Genomic DNA, 22,902 nt, shown 5'->3' on the forward strand with positions numbered 1-22,902 from the left:
GAAATGAACCACTAGATGGCATAATTATCATATAGAAACTTAACCTCAAAGACTATATTCATAGTTTCTTAGTGTGGCTAATTTGCTATGGATTTATTTTTGTCATTTATTTTCTGACAAAAAATTTTTCATTGTATATATGCAGTTTATGCAGTAAAAATTTTAAAAGCCAGAAGGGAACTGGCCTAATATTTCCATCACTTTGAATGCTATTGCTGTTACTATGCTAGTATTTTTCATCTTATAAAAAAATTAAATTAAAAAACATGTTGTTTGGTATTGGATTTTTTAGTTCTCTTTTTATGCTGGCCTCATTCTTAAAAACTAGGATAATCCCCTTTATTGTTAATTTGTATAAATATGTAAAATTTCTCTCTCCTTTAATCTGGCCCACTTTAATAAGGTCTAATTTAATAAAAAAAGGTAATCTATAATAGAAAGGCTTTTGGTTGTCATATTGTATCATGGTCTGGTCTCCCCAACTCTTTGACAACAGAGTTGGTCTGGATCTCTGTATCTCCAAACTGGGCAGAGTGGCAGGTATACGGCAGACGTCTAATAAATGGCCGACAACGACCGTGATTCATCTATTCAGCAAGCATTTCCTAAAAGGCTATGTTTCGGGCCCTACTCCAAGTGGATCAAGACATAAGTCCAGAGCTCACAGAGCTCCTACACAGAGGAGACAGATGACTCACTGCATCCAGGGGGACAGTGTGGGCGCCATGACAGAGAAACCTGAAAGGGCTTTGGAAGCACCAAGGGGGAAGTGATTCATTCTGCCTGCGAGTCAGAGAAGACTTCATGGAGGAAGTGCCACTGAACAGGGCCTTGTCACGTGAGCAGGACAGTGCTGGGCGGAGAAGAAAAGAGGCAAGAGCGCAGGTGATGACGGCTCGGTGAGGGGAGTCCAAGATGCCCGTAGTCTGGGTGAAGTGGTAAAGGCAGGAGCATAAGTATAAATGAAGTTTCAAATGCACACCACTGAAGAAGTTTAGTCTTCGTCCTGTCAGATGGTGGTTCTCCCACCCTACCTAGAAAGAATGCCCTCTCCCTCCCTCGGTATGTTAAGGCACAGAAACGTTTTTGAGAAACACTGCCAAAGGCACGGGGCACTAACAAAGGTTTTAAAACAGGAACTCTCACACTAGGGAGTAGGGAGCATACTTCAAGCATATTACACACATCTTCATCAATTCTACCGCAGCTCCTCTCCTGAAGGGAACACAAGCGCCCCCCAGAACACCATGAAGCTTTTCATGAAGCTCTTAGCCCCTCCAACTTGTTAATACATAATCTTGGGCCTTACAAAATATTGTCCTTTTGACTTCTCTTCCTTCTGATCTGTTCATCTCTAACCACCACCAGAATAATTACCCTAGAACATGTGGTTTTACCAAAACATTCTACCAGTTGGGAATCTACGGGCGTCTCAGACCTTTGCATGGGCCTCTAACAAGCGGCCCTACCCTTATTCCTCCGTAATTCACACCACCTGTTTTAACCAGGTCAGTCTCTGTAATGCTCTGTCACAAATGAGCATTTCCAATCATTTATTTTTTATGTAATTATTTTTTCTTTAAATTTTTATTGTTGTTAATCACCATACATTACATCATTAGTTTTTGATGTAGTGTTCCATGAGTCATTGTGCATAACACCCAGTGCTCCACTCAGAACGTGCCCTCTTTAATACCCATCACCAGGCTAACCCATCCCCCCACCCCCTCCCCTCTAGAACCCTCAGTTTGTTTTTCAGAGTCCATCGTCTCTCATGGTTCGTCTCCCCCTCCGATTTACTCCCCTTCATTCTTCTCCTCCTGCTATCTTCTTCTTTTTTTTTCCAATCATTTTTCGAACTATTTTTTTCTACCTAGAATGAAAGGAATTTTTCTTCAAGCCAAGTCATAAACTCCCTGCCTGGTCTAGTCCAATCTTACCTATGTAATGAAACTTCTTACTGGCAAGTTGAACTTTCTGAACGACTGAATCTCAACTCATCCAACTGACCACCTTAAGCACTGACTTGTTTTCTCTCTTTATCCAAGATGTTATCCTTACCTCCCCAGCTAGAGTCCTTAAAGATGGCATGTCTGTATGCCCCACTCCACAGCAGTAACTATTTTTAAAATGCTCACTCTTCTGACTGAAAATGAATTGCTGCGAGGGTGGTCACACACTTCCAGGCAATTCCACTGCTGAGAGCCTGAGGCAGGGTGGGAGCAGAAACACCTAATGTGCAGGCCAAAGACTTACATCTAAATGCAATCTGCACCTCCAAGCTACAAAACAACAGAAGCAATAACCACCACGTCAAAAGCACTTCAATACTGAGTTACATGTATTACAGGAATAAATAAAGAATTGCCACTAATTTCCAAATGTAGTCTATCTGGCAGAGGACACAATAAAACCATTACAAAGAAGGTAAAACAAAAAGGACTCAGAAGTAAAACTATATGGCAATAGACAATCACTTCCTAAAACATATAACTGTTTATATTTTTCCCCCTCTGGGGCAAAACCTGGCTTTCTACAAAAATCAGGATATCCCATTTTTAATAACTTTAAACATTTGTCTACTTCTAAGAAGGGGAACTGAGAGTAAATGACATTATAAACCACAGTCTGTGAAAGCCCATAAATGGAATTCCATTCTGCAAGGATGACACACAACCCCGGCCCACAGTGGGAAATGGCCGCTATGGTGGTCTCACCCATGGCCATTGGTATGTCTGTCCAGTTCAAGGCACATTTCTGTGTGCAGATCCCCTCCTCATTGAGCACCACGGTGAGATCATCCTGACCCACAGCCACTTTTCCATCTGCCAGAGGTGCAACTAATGGCTCCAGCTGTTTTCCTGTTGGAAAGAGCTCTTTGATGGACCCTTTTCCATCCACCTATAGGAAGACACAAAGTGAGTCAACAAGCGTTCTCTTGCTAGAGGCATGAACACGGCCTGAAAAATCCAAATAAAACCCCGAACCTACAGAAGCCAATAATATTCCTTGTTTGGCATAAGGAAATATTATGGAGTTTGTTATGACAAATTTTGTCATCACAACATAGAACAAGTTCTCTTTTTCTCTAACACAGAGACAAGCATCTAACCTGGCAACTAACAATGTCAAGTGCTGGTGAGGATGCAGAGCAACTGGAACTCTCATTCGCTGCTGGTGAGAATGCAAAATGGTACAGCCATTTTGTTTGTTGGCTTCTTCTAAAGTTAAATATATACTTACCATACAACCCAATAATCCCATTCCTTAGGCACTTGCTCAAAAGAAATGAAAACTTATGTTTACATCAAAACCTATATGCAAATGTTTATAGCAGCTTTATTCATAATGGCTAAAAACTGGAAACAACTTTGTCCTTCAACTGATGAATGGATTAACAAACCACAGTACATCCATACCATGGACCACTACTCAGCCATAAAGAATATAATGACACACACAATGCAGACGGATGTCAAATGCATTATGCTAAGTGAAAGAAGCCATATTCAAAAGGCTACATACTGTAGGATTCCATTTATATGACATTCTGGAAAAGGCAAAACTATAAGAGATGAAGAACAGATCAGTGATTACTAGAAGTTGGGGCATAGGAAAAGAGGTTGACTTCAAAGGGGCAGCAAGAGGGCATTTTTTGGGTGATGGAACTGCTCTGAATCTTGATTGTGGTGGTCCTTATGTGACTCTAAGCATCTGTTAGAACTGTACATCAAAAAGAATGAATTTTACTGTCTGATCTAATTTTTGAATAGCTCGGGCCTAAACCAAGATTTCCCACCCTCAAAAGACTGTACCCTCAAGAAGAGGATGGCAGCATTCGAGGTAGTCAGAGGAAAGAGAGCCTACTCTCCAGCTTCTGGCTCTGTATCCCCAGCCCTCACAGACTTCTTTCAGCACCTATAGGCCTCACTGCTACTCTGCTCATCAGTCAGCTGGAGAGGAGTGACTCCTCTAAGAGTTTGCAACTCTGATGCTGATAAAATCAGGACATTCCAACAATGTAAATATAGAACAAATATATTAACTAGATAAATAATGAAGAGCTAACACGGTGGGGAGTAGGGAAGTGGGGAGAAATGGAGATGGGGGAGAAAGGCTTCTAGAATTGCCAAGTCTGGAATACAAGAGGGGTATAAAGCTAAGGAATTTGGATTATTCTACGAAATGCATGGTATATCAACCTATTCTACATACAGTATGCATAATGGAGGAGAAAAACCAATGTAATGGATATTTACCACTTAGGTTAAGAAAAAGAGGTTATAAAACAATGTGTATAACATGCTCTTTTTGTAAATAGGTGGAAGCTCATCTACTGAAAGTTTAACAGTGATTATTTCTGAGTGAAGGGATTATGGGTGATTTGTACTTTCTTTATCTTGCTTATCTATATTTCCTAATTTTTTATATTAACATATGTGGCTTTTGAAATTTAAAAAAGAAGTAAAAATAATTTTTAAAATAAATATACTAAAAGATTTTGGGTTGCAGGAAACTCAAAGTCTTAAAAATACTTAATACTCAGGGCGCCTGGGTGGCTCAGTTGGTTAAGCGTCTGCCTTCAGCTCAGGTCATGATCCCGGAGTCTTGGGATCGAGTTCCGCATTGGGCTCCCTGCTCAGTGGGGAGCCTGCTTCTCCTTCTCCCTCTGCCTGCCTCTCCCTCTGCTTGTGCTCTCTCTCTGACAAATAAATAAACAAAATCCTTAAAAATATAATACTTAAGTTAATACTAAAATTAGTTTATAATTCCTGAGCACTGAAACCTTAAGATGACAGTCCATGGTAATGCTGTTGAATGGAGGCAAGCAGCCCTAATTATCTGTCCCAATAATTAGATACAGGATGTGGATAATTCATTATGTAGAGAATTGAGAGTTGATGCTGACTGGCATCAGACATCTATTTGTAGAGATGCTGAGAAGCATAAAAAAAAATAACCAAACATACAAACACAAACCCTGTTATGCCAAAACACTACTTAAGGCAGTCTCTTGACCTGTAGTTCAAATCACATGATCCTCTCCCCCAGGTAAATAGATGATATATGCAAAAGAATAAGTTTTACCCTTATTAGGTAGTAGTCTCTCTTGAAACCCACACAGATAGAATTTTCGCACCAGGCCATGGACTTGGGCACATCTGGTACACTAAAGTCCCCCTGAAGAAAGAAAGCAAGAGTTCAAATGGAAAGACGTTAAAAGAAAAGAAAAAAAAACAAAAAACAAACTATGACTTTCCTGTTATTCTACCTCCACTCTGCAAAATCACCCTCACTCTCATCTAAATACAAGTCTATAAGTGCAAGGCCAGGAAACCACCTGTAACAAAAATTTATGTCACCCATGAACTGGATGACTAGATGCCTTTAGAAAAGGTGAAACCCATTTTGAAATAAACCAGTCTGTATAAACATTGCAGAACTGGATTACCACTGCCTCTGAAGACCAGGAGACTGACGAGTGGCCGTGAATAGGCTCCCCTGTACTCACGGCAGAGTGTTCATCCGAGAGAGCTCTTAGACGGAGGCCCTGACCTTCAGTATTACTGAAGAGGAAGCCTTTCAAGCTGTGAATCAACACGGACCAGGTAACATGGACTTCACCTGCAATTCATGGAATTCCCTGTCCTTCCAGAAGTAGAGCTGCAGCTTCTTTTTGACGGCCACACACATCCGCAGCACCTCCTCACCGGTCTCTGTGTGCTGGGAAGAGACACCCAGAGGAAATGAGGATATGTATGCGATGACTCCATAACTGAGTGACAGCTAAATTCGAGATTTTCTACCTTGAAATGGCTACTAATCTGAAAATCCCCTGTAATACAAAGTCACCCTTGCCAGACAAACAGAGTGGAAGAACACCATTTTTCTAAGACATTCTTAGAAACAATAGGCTGAGGAGCACTTCCTCCCCAAGGGCTGCCAGCCAAAGACCCCAACCGCAGCAAATCTCTAGGACATTCATAATTCACACAGGAAAATCCCAGGGCAGGCCTTCTCCTATGTAACTGCTTACTCCTTTTTTTTCTTAAATGTTTCTCACTCATGGCTGTCAATACATGCTGGTCAGGGATCAGCATGTGTCAGTGGCCACTTTCAATCCTTTAAGGAGGGGGGAGAAAAGAAAGGTCCAAACATAAAACAATGCATTGTCGATGGAGACCACAAAAGGCTAAAAAGTGATCTAAGCTGAGTAGAAGTTGGTAAGGCAGATTTTGAATAATGTAAGGATGATGAATTGGCACAAATAAAAAGAAATGTCTTTCTCAAATGACCAAAAAACCCCTATAGACAAAGAATACAATAATATGTTCAGAACTTAATGTCCCATTGCTATGTTCGTGATACTGGTTAAGTTTGGATTTCCCCACTAATGGTTTGTCCATGGCAAAGGCTTTTATCATGGGTTAGTTGGTCTGGTGCTCTAATTAGCACAAACACGGGGAGCCCAAATGTTTCCCCTTCGGACCACATACAAAGGGGGAAATTTCTCTAATACAATCCAAAATCAAACACTTTCTCTCGAGTCTCTGCTGGGTTCGCATATAAATGTTATTCTTCCCACCTAATGGTAGGAATAATGTAAGAAAGACCCTATTTATTAAAACATGAAGTCAAATTTCACCTTGCCTACACTTACCTGGAGGTCACATGTGAACAGTGAAGCTCCCTTTGCCTTTGAAACCGTAGTGATTTGTTGAAATGTCAGTAAGTCATGGACATAAATGTTATTTTCTGTTTGGAAGGAGGTATAACAAGTATAAATTATCACAATTCTCTACACACACAAAAATAACTAATGATGAGAAGAACCAAATGGCAAGTGTTGGTTGAAGATGTATCTTCGGTTTCACTAACAATGATTTATTCTGGCCTGTTATCAGAATTACATTACAAAATGTTAGAGGTAACTTTTGTTCCTTTAAATTCGGGCTGGCTGAAGACAGCTCTCTCGCTACCAAAGCAATCTTACACTCTGTCTTTCTCAAGTCTGGAAATTTGTGATGCATTATTTGTACAAGAACAGACTCTCAAAGCTACTTCCATTAGGAGGCCTCAGCGGAAGAAAGGAAATCCTCTGTGGATTTGGTACAATCTCATGGCAAGGATTTCTTTTCTGGCAAAGCAAGCAAAATAATTTCACTCGGGCCTCCTACCTAGTTTTACTCCTGAAGATTTAGTTACTTTAAATGTTTCTCTCTCCACCTAGAAACTTAGTTTAAAATGATTCTACCATGTGAGCCCTGGGCTGAACAGTAGAAAGCATGAGGCAAGTTTCTAGTCCTCTGTTAAGAAAAGGACTTGCTGGCTGCCTTCAATTGAATCTATGGCTTTTCAAATGAGGCCTGAATAGTCTGGCCTTGATGTGTCTCTCCCTTATCTCTTGCCACTCTGCCACTCTCCACCACACTTCCTAGGTCTGGCCAGAATCCAGAGCCTCTGCTTAAAATGCTCTGCCTTCCTCTCTCTTCCTGTCAAAATCCTAACCATCCACTAGATGATGTTGTCTTTCCCATTACTAAGATCCATAACATTTTTTATAAATTTCCACTGTAATTTATCACACTGTATCATGATTACTTTCTGTCATTTCAGTCTTCACAATCAGAACATAAATCTCAAAGACAGAAACCATGTCTCATTCAACTTGGTATCCCCAGTGCCTAGAGCAGAGCTCAATAAATATCTGAATAAATGAATGAATGAATGAATGACACTCCATGGAGACCAGAGCTCAAGTTTATGAGGGATGCTGTTGCCTTTAATACCTGTGTACCCTGCTGTGTCTGGTTTGGAACAGGTCAGTTTCAATGTCTATCAAATTAACCATGAAAGTGTGATTAATCAGGTCACAGCTTTTGTTTTTCGACACAGGAGATACAACTGCAACCCCTTTTCTTACCTAACAAGCTGACCAGAATCTTAAACTGGGAAACCACGTGGATCTGGAAAAGAACAAATCATGAGACTCAATTAAACATTTCCAACAAGGCTTAACAAATGTTCATTTAAGTACAGTACTAAAAAGGGACTAAAGAGTCTATGCCAATGACAGGGATCTGACTGATTATTTATGTGCAATAGCAATTTCTGCTCATTATAGAGGATCTGAGGCACATGATGGATGAACCCAGATCCCTGAATAAATGGGAGAACAGACAGCAGAAGATTCAGAGTTAATAAATAATATTATCAAAGTTCTAGCTTTGACAGGGTCTCATGGAAATCAAATATTCTTGTAGTTACCACTATCACTGCCTACCTGCTGAATCTTTTTGGAGAAGTTTTTATTGGATTTCTCTAATGTCACTTCAAACCTGTTGCAACCTATGGAAAAGAAACAAACATTCATAGTTCCAAATATGTAAAAATAACCACAACAAAAAATGCTGCTCCACATTCCTGCAGGAATCTAAAAATTCCTAAAGACTGGAAGCTGGAGATCTACACTAGACAGCTGTCTTCACTGAGTACAGGAAGCTGCTTTCAACTCCAATTTTAGAACAGAGGGTTTCATGTACCTTCACTTGGCATTAGCAGAAAGAATCATACCACAGAAATTCACTGAAGCTGCCAAGGTACTTGTGAGTCTGAAGGTCTTATCCTACAAAACAGTACCTTGGCTAAGTGTCTATAAAAAGTAACAGTCAAATACCAGAGCCCAAGCAATGAAACCCAGCCTGGAGCATCCTTAGATCTAGACCAACTAAAGCCCAGCAGCTACCCTATGTCCTGCATCATGGGACAGAGCAAACACTATCCCCTCAGCTAAAGCGATTTAATGCATCTACACTTACTGCTGCTCTCAGGAGATGCTACATCAGTTGGCACTGTTACAAAAAGGGAAGAAAGTGACATACCATAAAAACATGTGATACCCGCCTTGTGGAGATGAAAAAAACATTCAGCCTCAAAAGTCACCAAAAGGTCAAAAAGAGAATAATTATCATAATAATTACAGCAGTTATCACAAACTAACCAATAACTAAGTGCCACGTTCTGGGTTTAAAAATTTATATATATTTCCTAAAACCTCACAACTACCCCCAAGAAGTTGGTATTATTATTATTCCAATTTCGTATGTGAGGGACCTGACAGGTCAAGTAGTCAGGTAGCCGTCAGGGAGAGACAGCCCAGAAGCAAACTTGGAGCCGACCGTAAAGCCCATGTGCTGAGCCGACACCCTGCCACCTGCCTCCCAGCTTGTGAAGAGACTGTTCACATTGCTGACCCCGAGTTGCTCCCCACAGCTAGTGTGGTCCATGGCCCAGAAGTCTGTGGAGTGTCTCCGAGGCAACCACAAGGGCCCATGCCACCAAAGCTGGTCTTACTTCTTCCACATGTCCCTCAGCAGAAGAGATGAAGGGGCTCTGGAGTTGCGGGAAATTCAGAAACGTGCCCTGTATTCTGCCATTATATTTCACAAGAAAAAAAAATTCAGCCACTTCCTGCTTGATAAACAGTTCTCTATCTGAAAAGGGCTTTATTATTACTTCTAACGGTTCTCTTCATAAGCAGAATTATCTAGGACTGAGATTCTCAAACTTTGTGGTGTCAGGACTCCTTCACAGCCTTAAAAATTATTGAGAATCCCGGGGCGCCTGGGTGGCTCAGTCGTTAAGCGTCTGCCTTCGGCTCAGGTCACGATCTCCAGGTCCTGGGATCAAGCCCCGCGTCGGGCTCCCTGCTCTGCCGGAAGCCTGCTTCTCCCTCTCCCACTCCCCCTGCTTGTGTTCCCTCTCTCGCTGTCTCTCTTTCTCTGTCAAATAAATAAAAAAAATTAAAAAAAAATTATTGAGAATCCCAAAACTCTAACATGGGTTGTAGTTATCAATGTATACCAGAGTAGAAATTAAGACTGAGAAATTTTAAAAATGTGTATTTATTAACTCATTTTTTAATATTAGTAGTAGCCCATTACATGTTAGCATAAATAACATTTTAATGAATAACTATTTTTCCAAATTAAAAAAATGCATTGCTTTCCATTTTTGTAATTCTCTCTAATGCCTGGCTTAATCGAAGATGGTGGACTTTCACATCTGCTTCTGCACTCAATATTTTGATACACTGTTTCGATTAAAGGATATGACAAACATCTGTCCTCACATGGACACAGAGTTAGACAATGGAGGAATATTTTAGAGCTTTTTCAGATAACTGTCCATCTTCTTTGATACCATATGAAAACTTGACAAATGGAGTCTGAAACCTATTAATGAAAATTTCTGTCAAATTAAAGTCTATTAGTCTATCTTACACTTTATTTATTTATTTATTTATTTAAAGTAGGCTCCACGCCCAGCATGGAGCCTAACATGGGGCTTGAACTCATGACCCGGGGATGAAGACCTGAGCTGACATCAAGAGTCAGACACTTAACTGACTAAGCCACCCAAGTAACCCCTGTCTTACACTTTACATGGATTTTTTTACTCATGCATGATTTAGAAACTACAAGCACTGGAAAATATTGTTAAGAGTTACACAGATTTTTCCAAATGTTGACAAATTTTGTTATAAGACACAGATATATGGACATATATGTATGAAATCATACTCATTATCACCCCCAATGTCATCAGCAAAGTACTGAGAAGCTATTGAGCTCATGGGGGTGGATATAATTTTTCCACAATTCTAATTTTCTACTGAAAGCCCCAGCCTGTCAGCCACAAATATTTCCATTTGTTTTCTTTGACATGACAGATTCCTTTGTTCGTTTTTTAAGAAAACATGTACCAAACACCCAAATGGTGTGCAAAACCATATTCTTGTCAGTCATTCTTTTAAGCAAAACAGATGCTCCATGTAAAAAGCGGCCAGTTCAGCTCCCAGCTCAAACAAGTACTTCTTCCCAAAACAGCCACTGTGCTTCATACCTTGGCACACAGCACTTCTCACTACATCCATTATTAAAAAGAAGTGTTTTCAAAGATCAGGATATAATAAAATAATTTTTATTGCCGCACGAAGAACATCCTTAGGTGAAACTTGGTTTAAAAAAACAGAAACCACAGTGAGAGCGAGCTAGAGAACAACACAACGACTGCTAGAACAGTTACGTGCCAACAAGCTCACTAACCACCACCCAGAACTTACGCTAAGGGCCAGCAGTTCTAGCTACCACCAGGGCAGTTATCAATAAATGTCAGTGAAAAAAAGGTTTAGTGGGACCGTGAACTTAGTTTTGACCTGGTAAACCTTCTGAAAGGATCCCAGGGACCCCTTGGGGTCTACAGACCACATTTTGAGAACAACTGCTCTAAGGTGACGGCACCACTGAAGTAAACCTGAAGCTGTTAAGACATCTGATGTGAGCTAATCTAACACCTCTGTTTAAGAGAGGAGTAAAATGAGGCCTAGAGGCATTTCCGAGCTCAAAGAAGATGACTCACATCTGATCCCAAGTCCCCTTAATTCCAGCCTCTCCCTGACATCTTATCATCCTCTCTCTTTCCTCAGAAAGACAGTCTGGTTGCAGCCCTATTTAGGTTTGGAATATCTCAAACTTAGAAACCAAGTTAGTTCTTTGGCTGATTCATGGAGGCCCAAATCTATTTCTATTTCGGGCCATAAATAGGCAAGAGTTGAGCCAGAACTGAACTGTTCTCTAAGGGTATAGGGAGAAGTCAAGTTTCTAATCAGAGCTTGATTCCCAACTGTCTAAGGCAGGTGGCACTGCTACTCAAATTACCTATGCAGAAATTGAGCCCCAGGAATTAAGGTCTCAAAACTCACATGGTAAACTCATCACAGGGCATGGAATAATCACCACTAAAGTTCCAAGTCAGATTAGCACTAATATTACCAGTTTGAGTCTACACTGTGTTGAGATTTACTCTTACAGTCTAGTTTTCAATTCCCTACCACTTATACAGCAATGACCTATCAAACAAATCACTTTATCTCGGTATTTAGTATTTGATGCTACGAAGAACTGCTTATCTACTGGAGTAAAGAATATTAAACTCTCTTATCTCCCTGCCCTGCACAGTATCTGAGCCTATGGTGGACAGTCAAATCATGGTTGTCAAATGCTGAATAAAATCCAAGGCAAGCTTAATTTTTAAATTATAGTCTAATAGGTGTCACAGAATGGAAATATTCTGGCCCTGAGAACTAAGAATTTACAGCAAGGGCAAGCAAAGTACTGCCCCGGGGCCAAATCCAGCCCTCGACATGTCTTTAGGAATAAAGTTTTGCTGGAACACAGCCACGCCACTCCTTTGCACACGGTCTATGGCTGCTTTTTGCTAAAATAGCAAAGTTGGTAGTCACAACAGAGATCTCAGAGCTTACAAAGCCTAAACTATTTATTTTTTGGCCCTTTTGGGAACAAGTTTACCGACCCCTGATTTAAAGGAAAGTTGAAAAACTCAGAAATGAAATACACCCTCTGCTTTGACTTCTGGTTTCTCTTTCTGACCAGGTGCCTTCCTCTTTCCCTATTCCACCGGTGATGGGTAGTAGAATAGGTGCCCCCAAAATATGCCACTTTGGGATAAGGATTATTTTGAGCTGAAGGCAACTGAGAAGCAGAAAGGCTCTCTCCCTACCTCTAATTTGCCTAAAAACAGAACAAAGATTTACAAAGGTGTCCCTCCTCCCCTCTCTACCGAGGACAGAATTTAATCAGCGGAGACAGCTCTAGACCCTCATCAGCCCAGAGAGGACACCAGGGCAATCTATTAACACACTTCACTTACTCATCCTTACTCCACTAGTTCCTCCATGTGTCTGCCTTCTAACAATTTGCCATCCTAGAAACTCAGAGTCCTTTTCCTTTGTCTTATCCTTTCTCTAAAAATTGTTGTTCATTTGTTAAGATGTTATATAAGCCCAAATTCCAACCACCCCTTTGAGTAACCCATCACTGAGTGTGCCCACATGTACGTGTAAATACACATGTTAATACACTTGTTTGGTTTTCCCCTGTTAGTCTGTCTTTTGTCAGCCCAATTTATTTACATGTTCCCACCCAAGGAACCTAAAATGGGCAGAAGGAAACTGTCCCCACATGCCCTAGAAAGATGTCCTTTTTTCCCATGTTACCCTTGCTCCAGGCTCCACTCTTTCCTTAAGCTATTTACTACAGAAAGTTTACTGGGTTGAAAGTTATGAAATTTAGCTTTTTCTAATACAGTCAAATAATGACAATTTCATATGGTTTAACACACTCTGGCATTAACAGCAGATTTCTACAGACTGGAGCTCCAAGGTATATTATCCAAACACATCAATTTTCCATAAAGAGAACATAGAAATAAAATCACGAAAAGGAAGTGAGGTGCTTTTTCTCCCCCAACAGAGGAAACCCTAACAAAATAAATTTCAAATACTTTAGTTATTATTCTACATTTTTACTGATGAAGTCACATTTGATTGGAGCTTTACTTTTCAAAGTCTGACCCCAACAATTTTGTGAGACAGTCTATAGAAGAGGAAAATGACATTGGAAAGGACCTGCTCAGTCATTCGGCCAAGGAGAAGGAAAGCTGGGCTCAAACCCAGGCCTCCTCTCTCCCAGTCCACCCCTCACAAGTTAACAAAAGTTGTTAAATCAATGGTTCCTAATTTTGTTTCCTACTACCACATCATTCACACAAAAATCTTATTCGCATCACTAATATGTCTTATTTCTGACAGTGAGTCTCCTAGAAGCAAGGAGGGGAGGAACACTCAACCTCACCTTCCAGATCAGGGTAGGGGAATAGAGTCTGAAAACCAAAACAAAAACCCTAGAGATTTTCTCATGCTTCTCCCCACTTTCCCACTGTACTACTTTCAACCCCAATCATTTTTAATGGCCCAGGAATCACTGATTTCACAGTTGTATACTAGCTGACTATCACAATTTTGCATGAGTATTAATAAGTCACCTCTCTCGATGCTGGAGAGCTGCCACTTACCAACGTCCTTCCGGATCCTATAGAGAAGAAGGTGTCCTTGTTTGGTGCCAACAAGAAGCCATTCCTCTGGAAGAGAAAAGAGTGATGAGAAAGGTCAATCAGCTTTAGTTAAAACCCTATTTCTTGAGCTGGGGGTCAGAAATCAAAGGGTCAAGAAAATGAGTTGCTTTTGATAGCTGGTGTTTTGCAAAGCTAAGGAATATTTATATTCAAGAAATGTTTGAGAACCAACCCATCAAAAAAGTATCATCACTGACCCATTACAGACAGAAAATGTCCCTGCCTTCAGTGTTTCAAAATTAAACTGACCAAAAATAGGATGAAAATTTATAAAATTATAAGATGGATAGTATAAACATGAAACTAGGAAACTAGTATCAGAAACAAAACTAACGGCATCCTTTAAAGGTTTAATGCTTTTACTTTAGGGAAAATAACAAGTGCCAAGAATTCATTATCTTAAAAGATGGTCTAGCAGATAAAAACAAGTATTGACAAAGAAGTGAGCAAATTGGAACCCTCACACGTTGTTGGCAGGAATATAAAATGGTGCGGTCACTCTGGAAAACCATCTGGTTGTTCCTCAAAAGATTATACAGAGTCGTCATATGACCCAGCAATTCTACCCCTGGGCATACACACAAAAGAAATGAAAACATATGCCCACACAAAAACTTGTATACAAATGTTCAGGGCGGCAGCATCTGTAACAGCCAAAAGGCAGAAACAACCCAAATGTCCATCAGCTGATGAATGGATAAACAAAATGTGGCAAATCCATACAATGGAATATTAGCCAGCCATTAAAAGGAACGAAGTGCTAATACATGCTATAATAGGGACGAACCTGACATTATGCTAAATGAAAGAAGCCAGACAAAAAAGGCTACATATTTTATGACTCTATTTATATGAAATATCAGAATAGTCAAATCCATAGAGACAAAAAGATTAGTGGCTGCCTAAGGTTGGTGGGTTTACAGGAAAATGGGGGAATAAATACTAATGGGTATGGGGTTTTTTTTAGGGTGATGAAAATGTTCTAAAATTGTGGCAATACTTGGACAACTCTGTGAATGTACTAAAAACCACTTAACGGTACACTTTAACTGGGTGAACTGCATGATAGGTGAATTACATCTCAATAAAGCTCTTATAAAAAAAAGAGAGAGAGATGGTCTAGGCCAGCGGTCCTTTGGTATGTATCAGAATTATTTGAGGATTTGTTAAAACAGATTGCTGGGCCCTGCCCTCAGTTTCTGATTCAGTGGGTCTCGCAGTGGGCCTGAAAACGTCCATTTCTAACAAGTTCCCGGGTGATGCTAATGCTGTTTCCAGGACTGCATTTTGGGAGACACTGGTCTATGCTAAAAGAGGCTCCAAAAAGGGTTTAAATAATTACCCTGATAGATCTATATTAACTCATTAAGGAAATTTAAGCATGTACAGACACTTCTGAGCTTCTGGATACTGTAAAAGGTCATTCATCCCTTGCATAAACTCTCTTGATCGTCTATAAGATAAAATACTGGATAATGGTACAAACTCTTAACTTTATTGAGCATGCATTGTGCTCCAGGAAATGCAAAGCACATATCATATGTTACTTCATTAATCCTCACAACTATCCTTTGAGGTATGTTCTTCTTATAAATACCCATTTCATAGATGAGGAAGTTGAGGCCTAGGGGATAAGTAATTTGTCCAGAGTCGTACATGGAGGAAGATGTGTGTAGAAGCGTCAGGATGTAACCACAAGCTGTGATGCAATTATGAAGGCATCCTATGTCAAAAGAATGGGTGTTGGCCAGAGGCTGTCTGAAAGGCACTGGTTGTATTTATAAAAACAGGTCAGAAGCCACATCAGGAACATTTTTCCAGGTTGCTGTCCTTAGTCTTCCAGAAAAATATAGTGATTCTCACTCCTTTTGTGTTTTAAAGCAAAGGCAGGACATAGAAAGTAAGACAGTGTGTGCTCTTAATGACATAAGAGAAATGAGAAATAACACTAGCTCTAAAGGAAGGTTGGAAGACTACATCAAAAACTAATGATGTAATGTATGGTGATTAATGTAATAATAAATAAATAAATAAATAAAAGAAGGTTGGAGATTTATGTTGGAGAACACAGAAAACAAAAGAAGCAAGTTCACAATGCTTGCTTTGTCAAAGATACTGTGCTTAAAGTTCTACTTATATAGATATCACTGTATTGAGCAACTGGGAATACTGAAGTTGATTTTCAGGACACCCACTGCTATTTCAAATATAAATAAAATGAGGTAGAAATTTTTTTAACTCGCTTGTAACATACATAAAAATTTATAACCAAAAGGCCAGAAGAATACTCACCATCTTCCCCATTCTTTCCTCCCTACTCTGCTCCCCAAATCCCTACCAGTTTCTGTTTTTCTCTCTTTTAACAGCCTCATCTTAACACTCAGGTCTGCAAGGCCTATCAATTTTACCTCTACAGGGTACCTCACAACAGCCATATCCCAGTCCCTCCAGGGACCCCTGTGATGGCCTCAACTGCTCTCACTATACGTGTTCTTCCATGTTTGCTGTACGTTACTTAGAGCACATCTGTGATTCTGTCACACTGGGGCTTAAATCCTCATTAAGCTGCACTACCAAAATATGAAGTCAAACTCATAAGCATGACATTCAAGGGTGTTTCCATTTTTATTGAAATGTTTACTTGCCAATAGATATTTCTTACCAAATGTCTATTGGTCCGAAAACAGAATCAGACAAATTCATTAAAATTAAAAAAAATTTCAATTGAGGTTTATTTAACCCTTTTCACATTTTCATTTCAAGGTGCTGAGGAAAAAATGCATTTATCAGACATGTAAAGTATTGTAACAACTTTCCTTTAAACAGTAAAAGCACCACACACACGTTCCTAATCCTCACACTTGTAAAGGAAAACAGCGCATCACCCCAGATGCACTAATAGCACACAACCTTGAAGAGACTTGATGTGGTTAGAGAAGTCAGGGGCGGGGGTGAGGGGTGCGGTGCCTGGGTGGCTCAGCCGATTAAGTGTCTGCCTTCGGCTCAAGTCCCGGGATCAAGCTCCGCATGGGCTCCCTGCTTACTAGAGATCCTGCTTCTCCATCTGCCCCTCACCCACCTACTCCTGCTCTCTCTCTGAAATAAATACATAAAATCTTTGAGAAAAAAAAAATTAATTAAAAAAAAAGTCAGTGGGGGGGGGCTCGGGTGACCGAGGACCTGACCCATGTTGGGTCTCCCCATTCTATGACATGTCATCATATAATACAATCATGGATACAAAACACAGAGAATGAGAGACTTGCAGAGCAGACACAGAATGGGGTAGACAGTCCCTTCTGAGATTCAACACAGCAAATCAGAAGTGGGACACACTACAAAAACAGTGTAGTCTGTGGGTAACATATATATAAACAAATGTGAATCAGCCCTAGAAAATTCCTGACAACCTAATCCTGAGCCACAACGTTGGCCTTTATTCCTCCTGCAACGTGAGCAGGTGCTGGGCCATCTTGCTCATAATTACCCTAATGAAGCTCTGTCGAACAGTACAACCTAGTCCAAGCTCATGTGATGAACAATTCCATTCCTGGCCCAATGCTGGTCACTGCAGGGAATACAGAAATGAAAAAGGTAGTGGTCACCTCCCTTTTCTGGGTCATAGGGCAAAGAACAGTGTTCCTTAAAGCATAAGCCTTTTTAGCTGCAACTGAATCATGTGAACTTATTAAAAATGCACATTCCTGAGTGCTGTTCCCAGAGATTCTGACACAATAATTCTGCAGTGGTGACCTGAAATCTGCATTTTTTAAATTCAATTTTTTAATTATATGATGGATTTATGTAGTTTCAATGCTAAAACTGTGGGAAGTCTAGCTTCCATCCTTGTCCACTCTCCCTGTTTTCTCCCTCTGCTATAGGCAACCATCTTAGTCCTTTTTAGCCTACTGTTTCTTTGGAAAATAGAATGATTGTGTAGACACACATACAAATACACATACATACAAACATGTGCATTTTTTTTTTTTACAGGTTCTGAATATATACTAAAGTTTGGGAACCAGGGTCCAGAATCAGACATGATTTACTGGATATGTGACCTTGGAAAAATGACTTAAATTCTCAGGTTATTCCTCTGCAAAATGGAGTTATTATTTCATAAAAGTTTAATAAAGAGTAGTGCTCAATAAATGGAAGCCATTACTATTAATATCATCATTTATTTATTCATTCATTCAACTGAAAGACTTAATGAATACCCATTATAGGGAACTATTCTAGGAACTACAAATAAAGCAATGTACAAAACAAAGCTCCTGCTCTGAAGGAATTTATTTTCTAATATGGAGACAATAATATAACATAAAATAGCACTAGGGAGCAATCCATGAGAAGAAAGATAAGGCTGAGGAAGAAAATAGCACCTTGTCTTTTATATAGCATCGTTAGAGAAGGTCTTGTTCATTTATGTGACATTTCAGCAGACATCTGAAGGAAATGAGGAATGAGGCATGTAGTATTTAGAGCAAGAGAGCGCCAGGCAGAGGAAAAGAACAAGTGCAGAAGCCCCGAGGTAGGTACGTGCTTTGTGTGTTATGGAACAAGGAAGACTGTGACTAGTAGGAGAATGGGGCAAGGGGTAAGAGCACAGGTGGGGTAGATAAGGGGAAGGAACCATAGGCCTGATTATGTCAGGTGCGGAAAGCACAGCAAGGACTCTGGAACTTATTCTAGTTGTGACAGGAAGCTACTGAAGGGTTCTGAGTAGAGGAGAGATGTGATCAGATTAAGTGTTCAAGGGATCACCCTTCCTCTGTGTGGATAAAAGATTGAAAGTGGCACAATGGCAAACAAAGGGTGATCAGTCAGAGGACTACTACAGTAATTCAGATGAGAGAGGTGGTGCTTTCATCAGAACAGAAATAGTGCAGATGGAGAGAAGTGACTGGATGCTAGACTTATCCTGGAGGTGGAGCAGACAAGATTTGTATATGGACTGGATGTGGTGTACAAGAGAAATGAAGAATGATTCCAAAATCATCAGCAAAATGGGTAAACAGAAATGTCATTTGCTGAGATGTGGGATACAGGGGGACAAGCATGTTTTGGGAGAGTGGAATCAAGAACCATTAAGGCCATGCTATTAGACACCCATATGAAGGTGCAGAAAAGGCAGCTGGATTCTACAACTCTGGAGTTTAGGGAGAAGTCATCATCATCAGTATCCTCATTTCCATTTCCCAAGAGATGGATTATGGTGTCTCTCGAATATTGTCTAGCCCTGCATGATCTGGCTTTGGAAGGTTCCTGGATGAATTTCAGGTAAAAGGGGTAACAATTGGATATAGCAACATTCACTGCTGCTTAAGTCCGGAAACAGTTTTGAGTCAAGAGGTGGTAAATAGCCTCTTGTAGCCCAATACCTACCATAGCACCCTAGAAGATAATAAGCATTTCTCATGTAGGGTGGGAGATAGAGCTACCTAGCATTTCCAAACTATCTTTCTGAAAAGCTCAAGTACAGGGAATCTTTACTGTGACAAAGTGGATTGGTGAGAGGCTGAGATACATGTACTATTAGTTCCACAGGGTATCAGTCAAGGATTCTGGCAAGCTACATAAAGCATGGTAAGCAGCTGCATTCACCCTCTCCAGAAGCATTATGTCCTAGGCTGAGGTGGGTACCCCTCCTCCATGTTTCTATCATAGGCAGCATATGCCTCCAGTATCATTTATCTTGTATCATAATCTGTTCCTACGACTTTGTCCCTCACTGTGTGTCCTAGGAGCACAGGCACTGTTTCTTATTCACCCTTTTATCCTTGTCTTTAGCAGAGAACCTGGTCCATATAGGCATTTAATACATATTTGATGAAGAATTCGGGAAATGTGTCCCTTTGTGCAGTGTCAAGTCTTTCATTTTTTAGATTTCTTTTCTCCTCTATTTTTAATTTTTGCTGAGCATTTAATAACAGAAAATGGAGGTTTTCTTGAGATATCTGGAGGAAGCAAGGTTCTCTCCTTAACCCAAGGGACTAGGACAGCTTACTGTGGGGGTGTGATGTTAAAGAAGCCCGGGGTTGCTAGAGGCAAGATTGTGCACATTAGCATGAAGAGCTGTAGTGAAGGCACCCTACTGAAAAGGCTGTGAGGAAGTCTGCAAGACTGCCTGGGTGGCAATGTCCGTAACTGATGCAGAAGATGCCAGCCACCACCAGATTCCACCAGGCCCATCTTGGGTACCTAACTCAGTATAAGATCTGATTAAGAGTTCTGAACCACCTTTTTATGGCCCTTGATTTCTAGCAACTGGACATTAACAAGAAAAACTGAAATTATTTGTTTGGTCTTTCGTGACTGTTATCAGACACAACCACTCTAAGAGCATAATGTTCACAATTAAGAGTCAAGGTTTAGAGCCCTGAAACCATTCGTATTCTAGAGCATACAAGAGATGCCGGACCCTGCTTTCTGTACTGGCCAATCCCAAGAGGATTACACAAATTTTTAATAGGTTAGGTTTCATGACAGCCTCAAACGATGCTCTTCTACCTACACAGTTAGGTAGCTTGGGCACTTTGAATATAAGGCAATCAACCACTTGGCTAGACTGAGTTTAGAACAACAACGTGAGTTACCTACAGTAATGAGAAGTGAACAATGAGTGATCACTAAGGGAAAAAAGGCATATGGTGTTAACGCATTTAGTGCCCCCCAAATAGTGTTGTTTTTCATCTAGAAAACAACAGAATCATCTGGACAAGTCAGGCCCCGGGCAAGTTGAAAACTCCCCAGTGCCTGCCCCTCCAAACTGAAGACTTACTGGGAATCGAAAGGAGCCAAAGCTGAGCAGTCAATAAGAAAAGCCCAACCTTCAACTCTGTACCGAAAGCAAGAGTCGCACCTAAAATGACTGGGTCCCTGAGGATTGCCCAAACAGTCCCACTGCGCTGTCTACATACAATACTATGCCTTCCCTCATCCCAGGTTTCTTTCGGACAGAGTCCGACCGCAGTTCATACATCCAGATGCCTGTCCACTTTCCCAGCCTTGTGAAAGGTCCGAACAGCTTCTGCGCTGACCCCGCCTCGGCCCCTCGGGCCCTCAGCTCACCCCAGGCAGCCAGACAGTCGATCTGCAGAGGCAGCTTTTCTAGTATTGGCACTGGCTCGAAGGCGTCGTGCATGGCGGCGAGCAGTCACCACAGCAGTCTCACCCGGAATGGGCCGGGCTGGGCCTGGGTCGGGAGCCAAAGGGCCAACCGTGAGGCTGGACCGAGACCCCAGCTACAGGCCGTACGACAACACAGCCATCAACACCGGACTTCCTGCCGGGCTAAGCCCGCCTCTTCCGCAGAAGCCCCGCCCTTTCCGCCCCAGCGCCTTGGAGGAAGGCGCCGGCGCTTGGGTCTCCGCCTTCCCCCGGGACCCAAGTCATGGAGCCGACTAGCGATATGGGATTTAACAAAAAAGGGGGTAAAAAATCTTGTAACTGTCTCAGGCAGCGAATTCGGGCTTCGGCTTGCTAGCCAGGATGGAGAGCCGCCATTTAGGAAGTTAGCTGTGACGTTTAATCAACCTCCAGAGGCTTTTTCTTATCTGCAAAAAGATGGTAGTGTTCCGCGCTAACCTAGCGTTGTGGCCGCTTAGCAATTCCTGACCCACTCTAAACACCCAGTAAATGGTGGTTTTTGCATTACCATTATAATCTCAACCAGTTCAAGTATCTTACCCTTTTTTAAAGGTTGTTCTAGGACAGTAATTCTCAAAGTGTGATCCCTAGACCAATAGCATCACCACCACCTGGGAACTTATTAGAAATGCCTCATTCCTGCCCTACTTGAATCAGAATATCTGGAGTTGGGAGGGTTCAGCAGTCTGTGTTTTAGTAAGTCCCCAAAGTGAGTCCATGCACTTTAAAATTTGAAAACCACCGCAATGAGGTGAATATAGCAACTCCACCCCCCCCAAATCCTCCTCCCCGCCCCCACAGGAAATAGGAGGTAGGTCATAAAAGTAAGCATTTGGATCTAAAGCAAAAATGTTAATGAAAAAAGGGGTGAGTCTATGATAAGAAGCAAAAAAAAAAAAAAATGGCCTTGGTCAGTTTATTCTCCCCTCCTTCACTTCATTTTTATACAATGGCAGTTTCTTCACTTGTAAATTAGGATAGTTGTCCCATCTTTACCAAATGCTATGTCTGATAATCTGGTGAAATATTTTCAAGGTGTTAATACTAACACAAAAATTGCTAAATAAATCAAGTGTTGTGGGTGATTTTCACCACAGAAAATTGAACACCTTGAAAATTTAGAATTGCCAGCTGCTGTCCTCGAAGAAGGACTAATACCTAATAGTTTCAGGCCCAAGGACTAAGAACTAAATAGATCAATATAATACTATAAATTACTTCAGAACCAGTTTTAAGAAATAATACACTATATCTAATCACAGTGACATAACCCATTAAGAGAAAACAGAATTATCAAGTCCCAGCCTACATAATTTACTATACACTCCTGCTTAGACAATGATTTTTTTCCCTAGCCTTAAGTCAACATCTAACCACCATCAGAAAATATTTGACCAACTATCTTGCTGCATTGTTAACTCTTTTTCACTTGCTAAGTTTCAGTATGGAAGAACAGAAGCACACAATAGTACCAATAGCCTTTTGCTAGTGGGTTAACCTGAGAATAGAGTCAGTTCTTCATATTGTTCCTTAGTGATTTTTTTTTAAATCACCACAGCAAACAGCTATAGAGAGATGTTAAATAAATGTAAACACTTTCACTATTTTATGAGTTAGTAAAGATTGCGGTCATGTGGTCCCTGGTTTCACAGTAAGACGATGTAGAACAAAAACCATGGAAGGAAAATTCCCACAAGAGTTTAGAAGGAAGAAGGGTCTTTAGAGGCAAGTCCGAAAAAAAATGAGGAAAATATA

At 40.8% G+C, this 22,902-nt stretch overlaps 1 protein-coding gene across 1 annotated transcript in view; it reads right to left on the reverse strand.

Moving 5' to 3' along the window:
- VPS39 (VPS39 subunit of HOPS complex) overlaps positions 1 to 21,280 on the reverse strand; it is a 48,878-nt gene extending 27,598 nt beyond the window's left edge. Inside the window, 8 exon segments of the mRNA XM_027570593.1 lie at positions 2,718 to 2,901; positions 5,089 to 5,181; positions 5,626 to 5,724; positions 6,662 to 6,756; positions 7,925 to 7,967; positions 8,285 to 8,349; positions 13,936 to 14,001; positions 21,070 to 21,280. Coding sequence (XP_027426394.1) covers positions 2,718 to 2,901; positions 5,089 to 5,181; positions 5,626 to 5,724; positions 6,662 to 6,756; positions 7,925 to 7,967; positions 8,285 to 8,349; positions 13,936 to 14,001; positions 21,070 to 21,142 — 718 coding nt within the window. The 5' untranslated portion in view covers positions 21,143 to 21,280.
- Positions 21,281 to 22,902: the final 1,622 nt, after the last annotated feature.

Source organism: Zalophus californianus, chromosome 6 (genome assembly GCF_009762305.2).
Source record: "Zalophus californianus isolate mZalCal1 chromosome 6, mZalCal1.pri.v2, whole genome shotgun sequence".
In the NCBI taxonomy this organism is placed as follows: Eukaryota; Metazoa; Chordata; class Mammalia; order Carnivora; family Otariidae; genus Zalophus; species Zalophus californianus.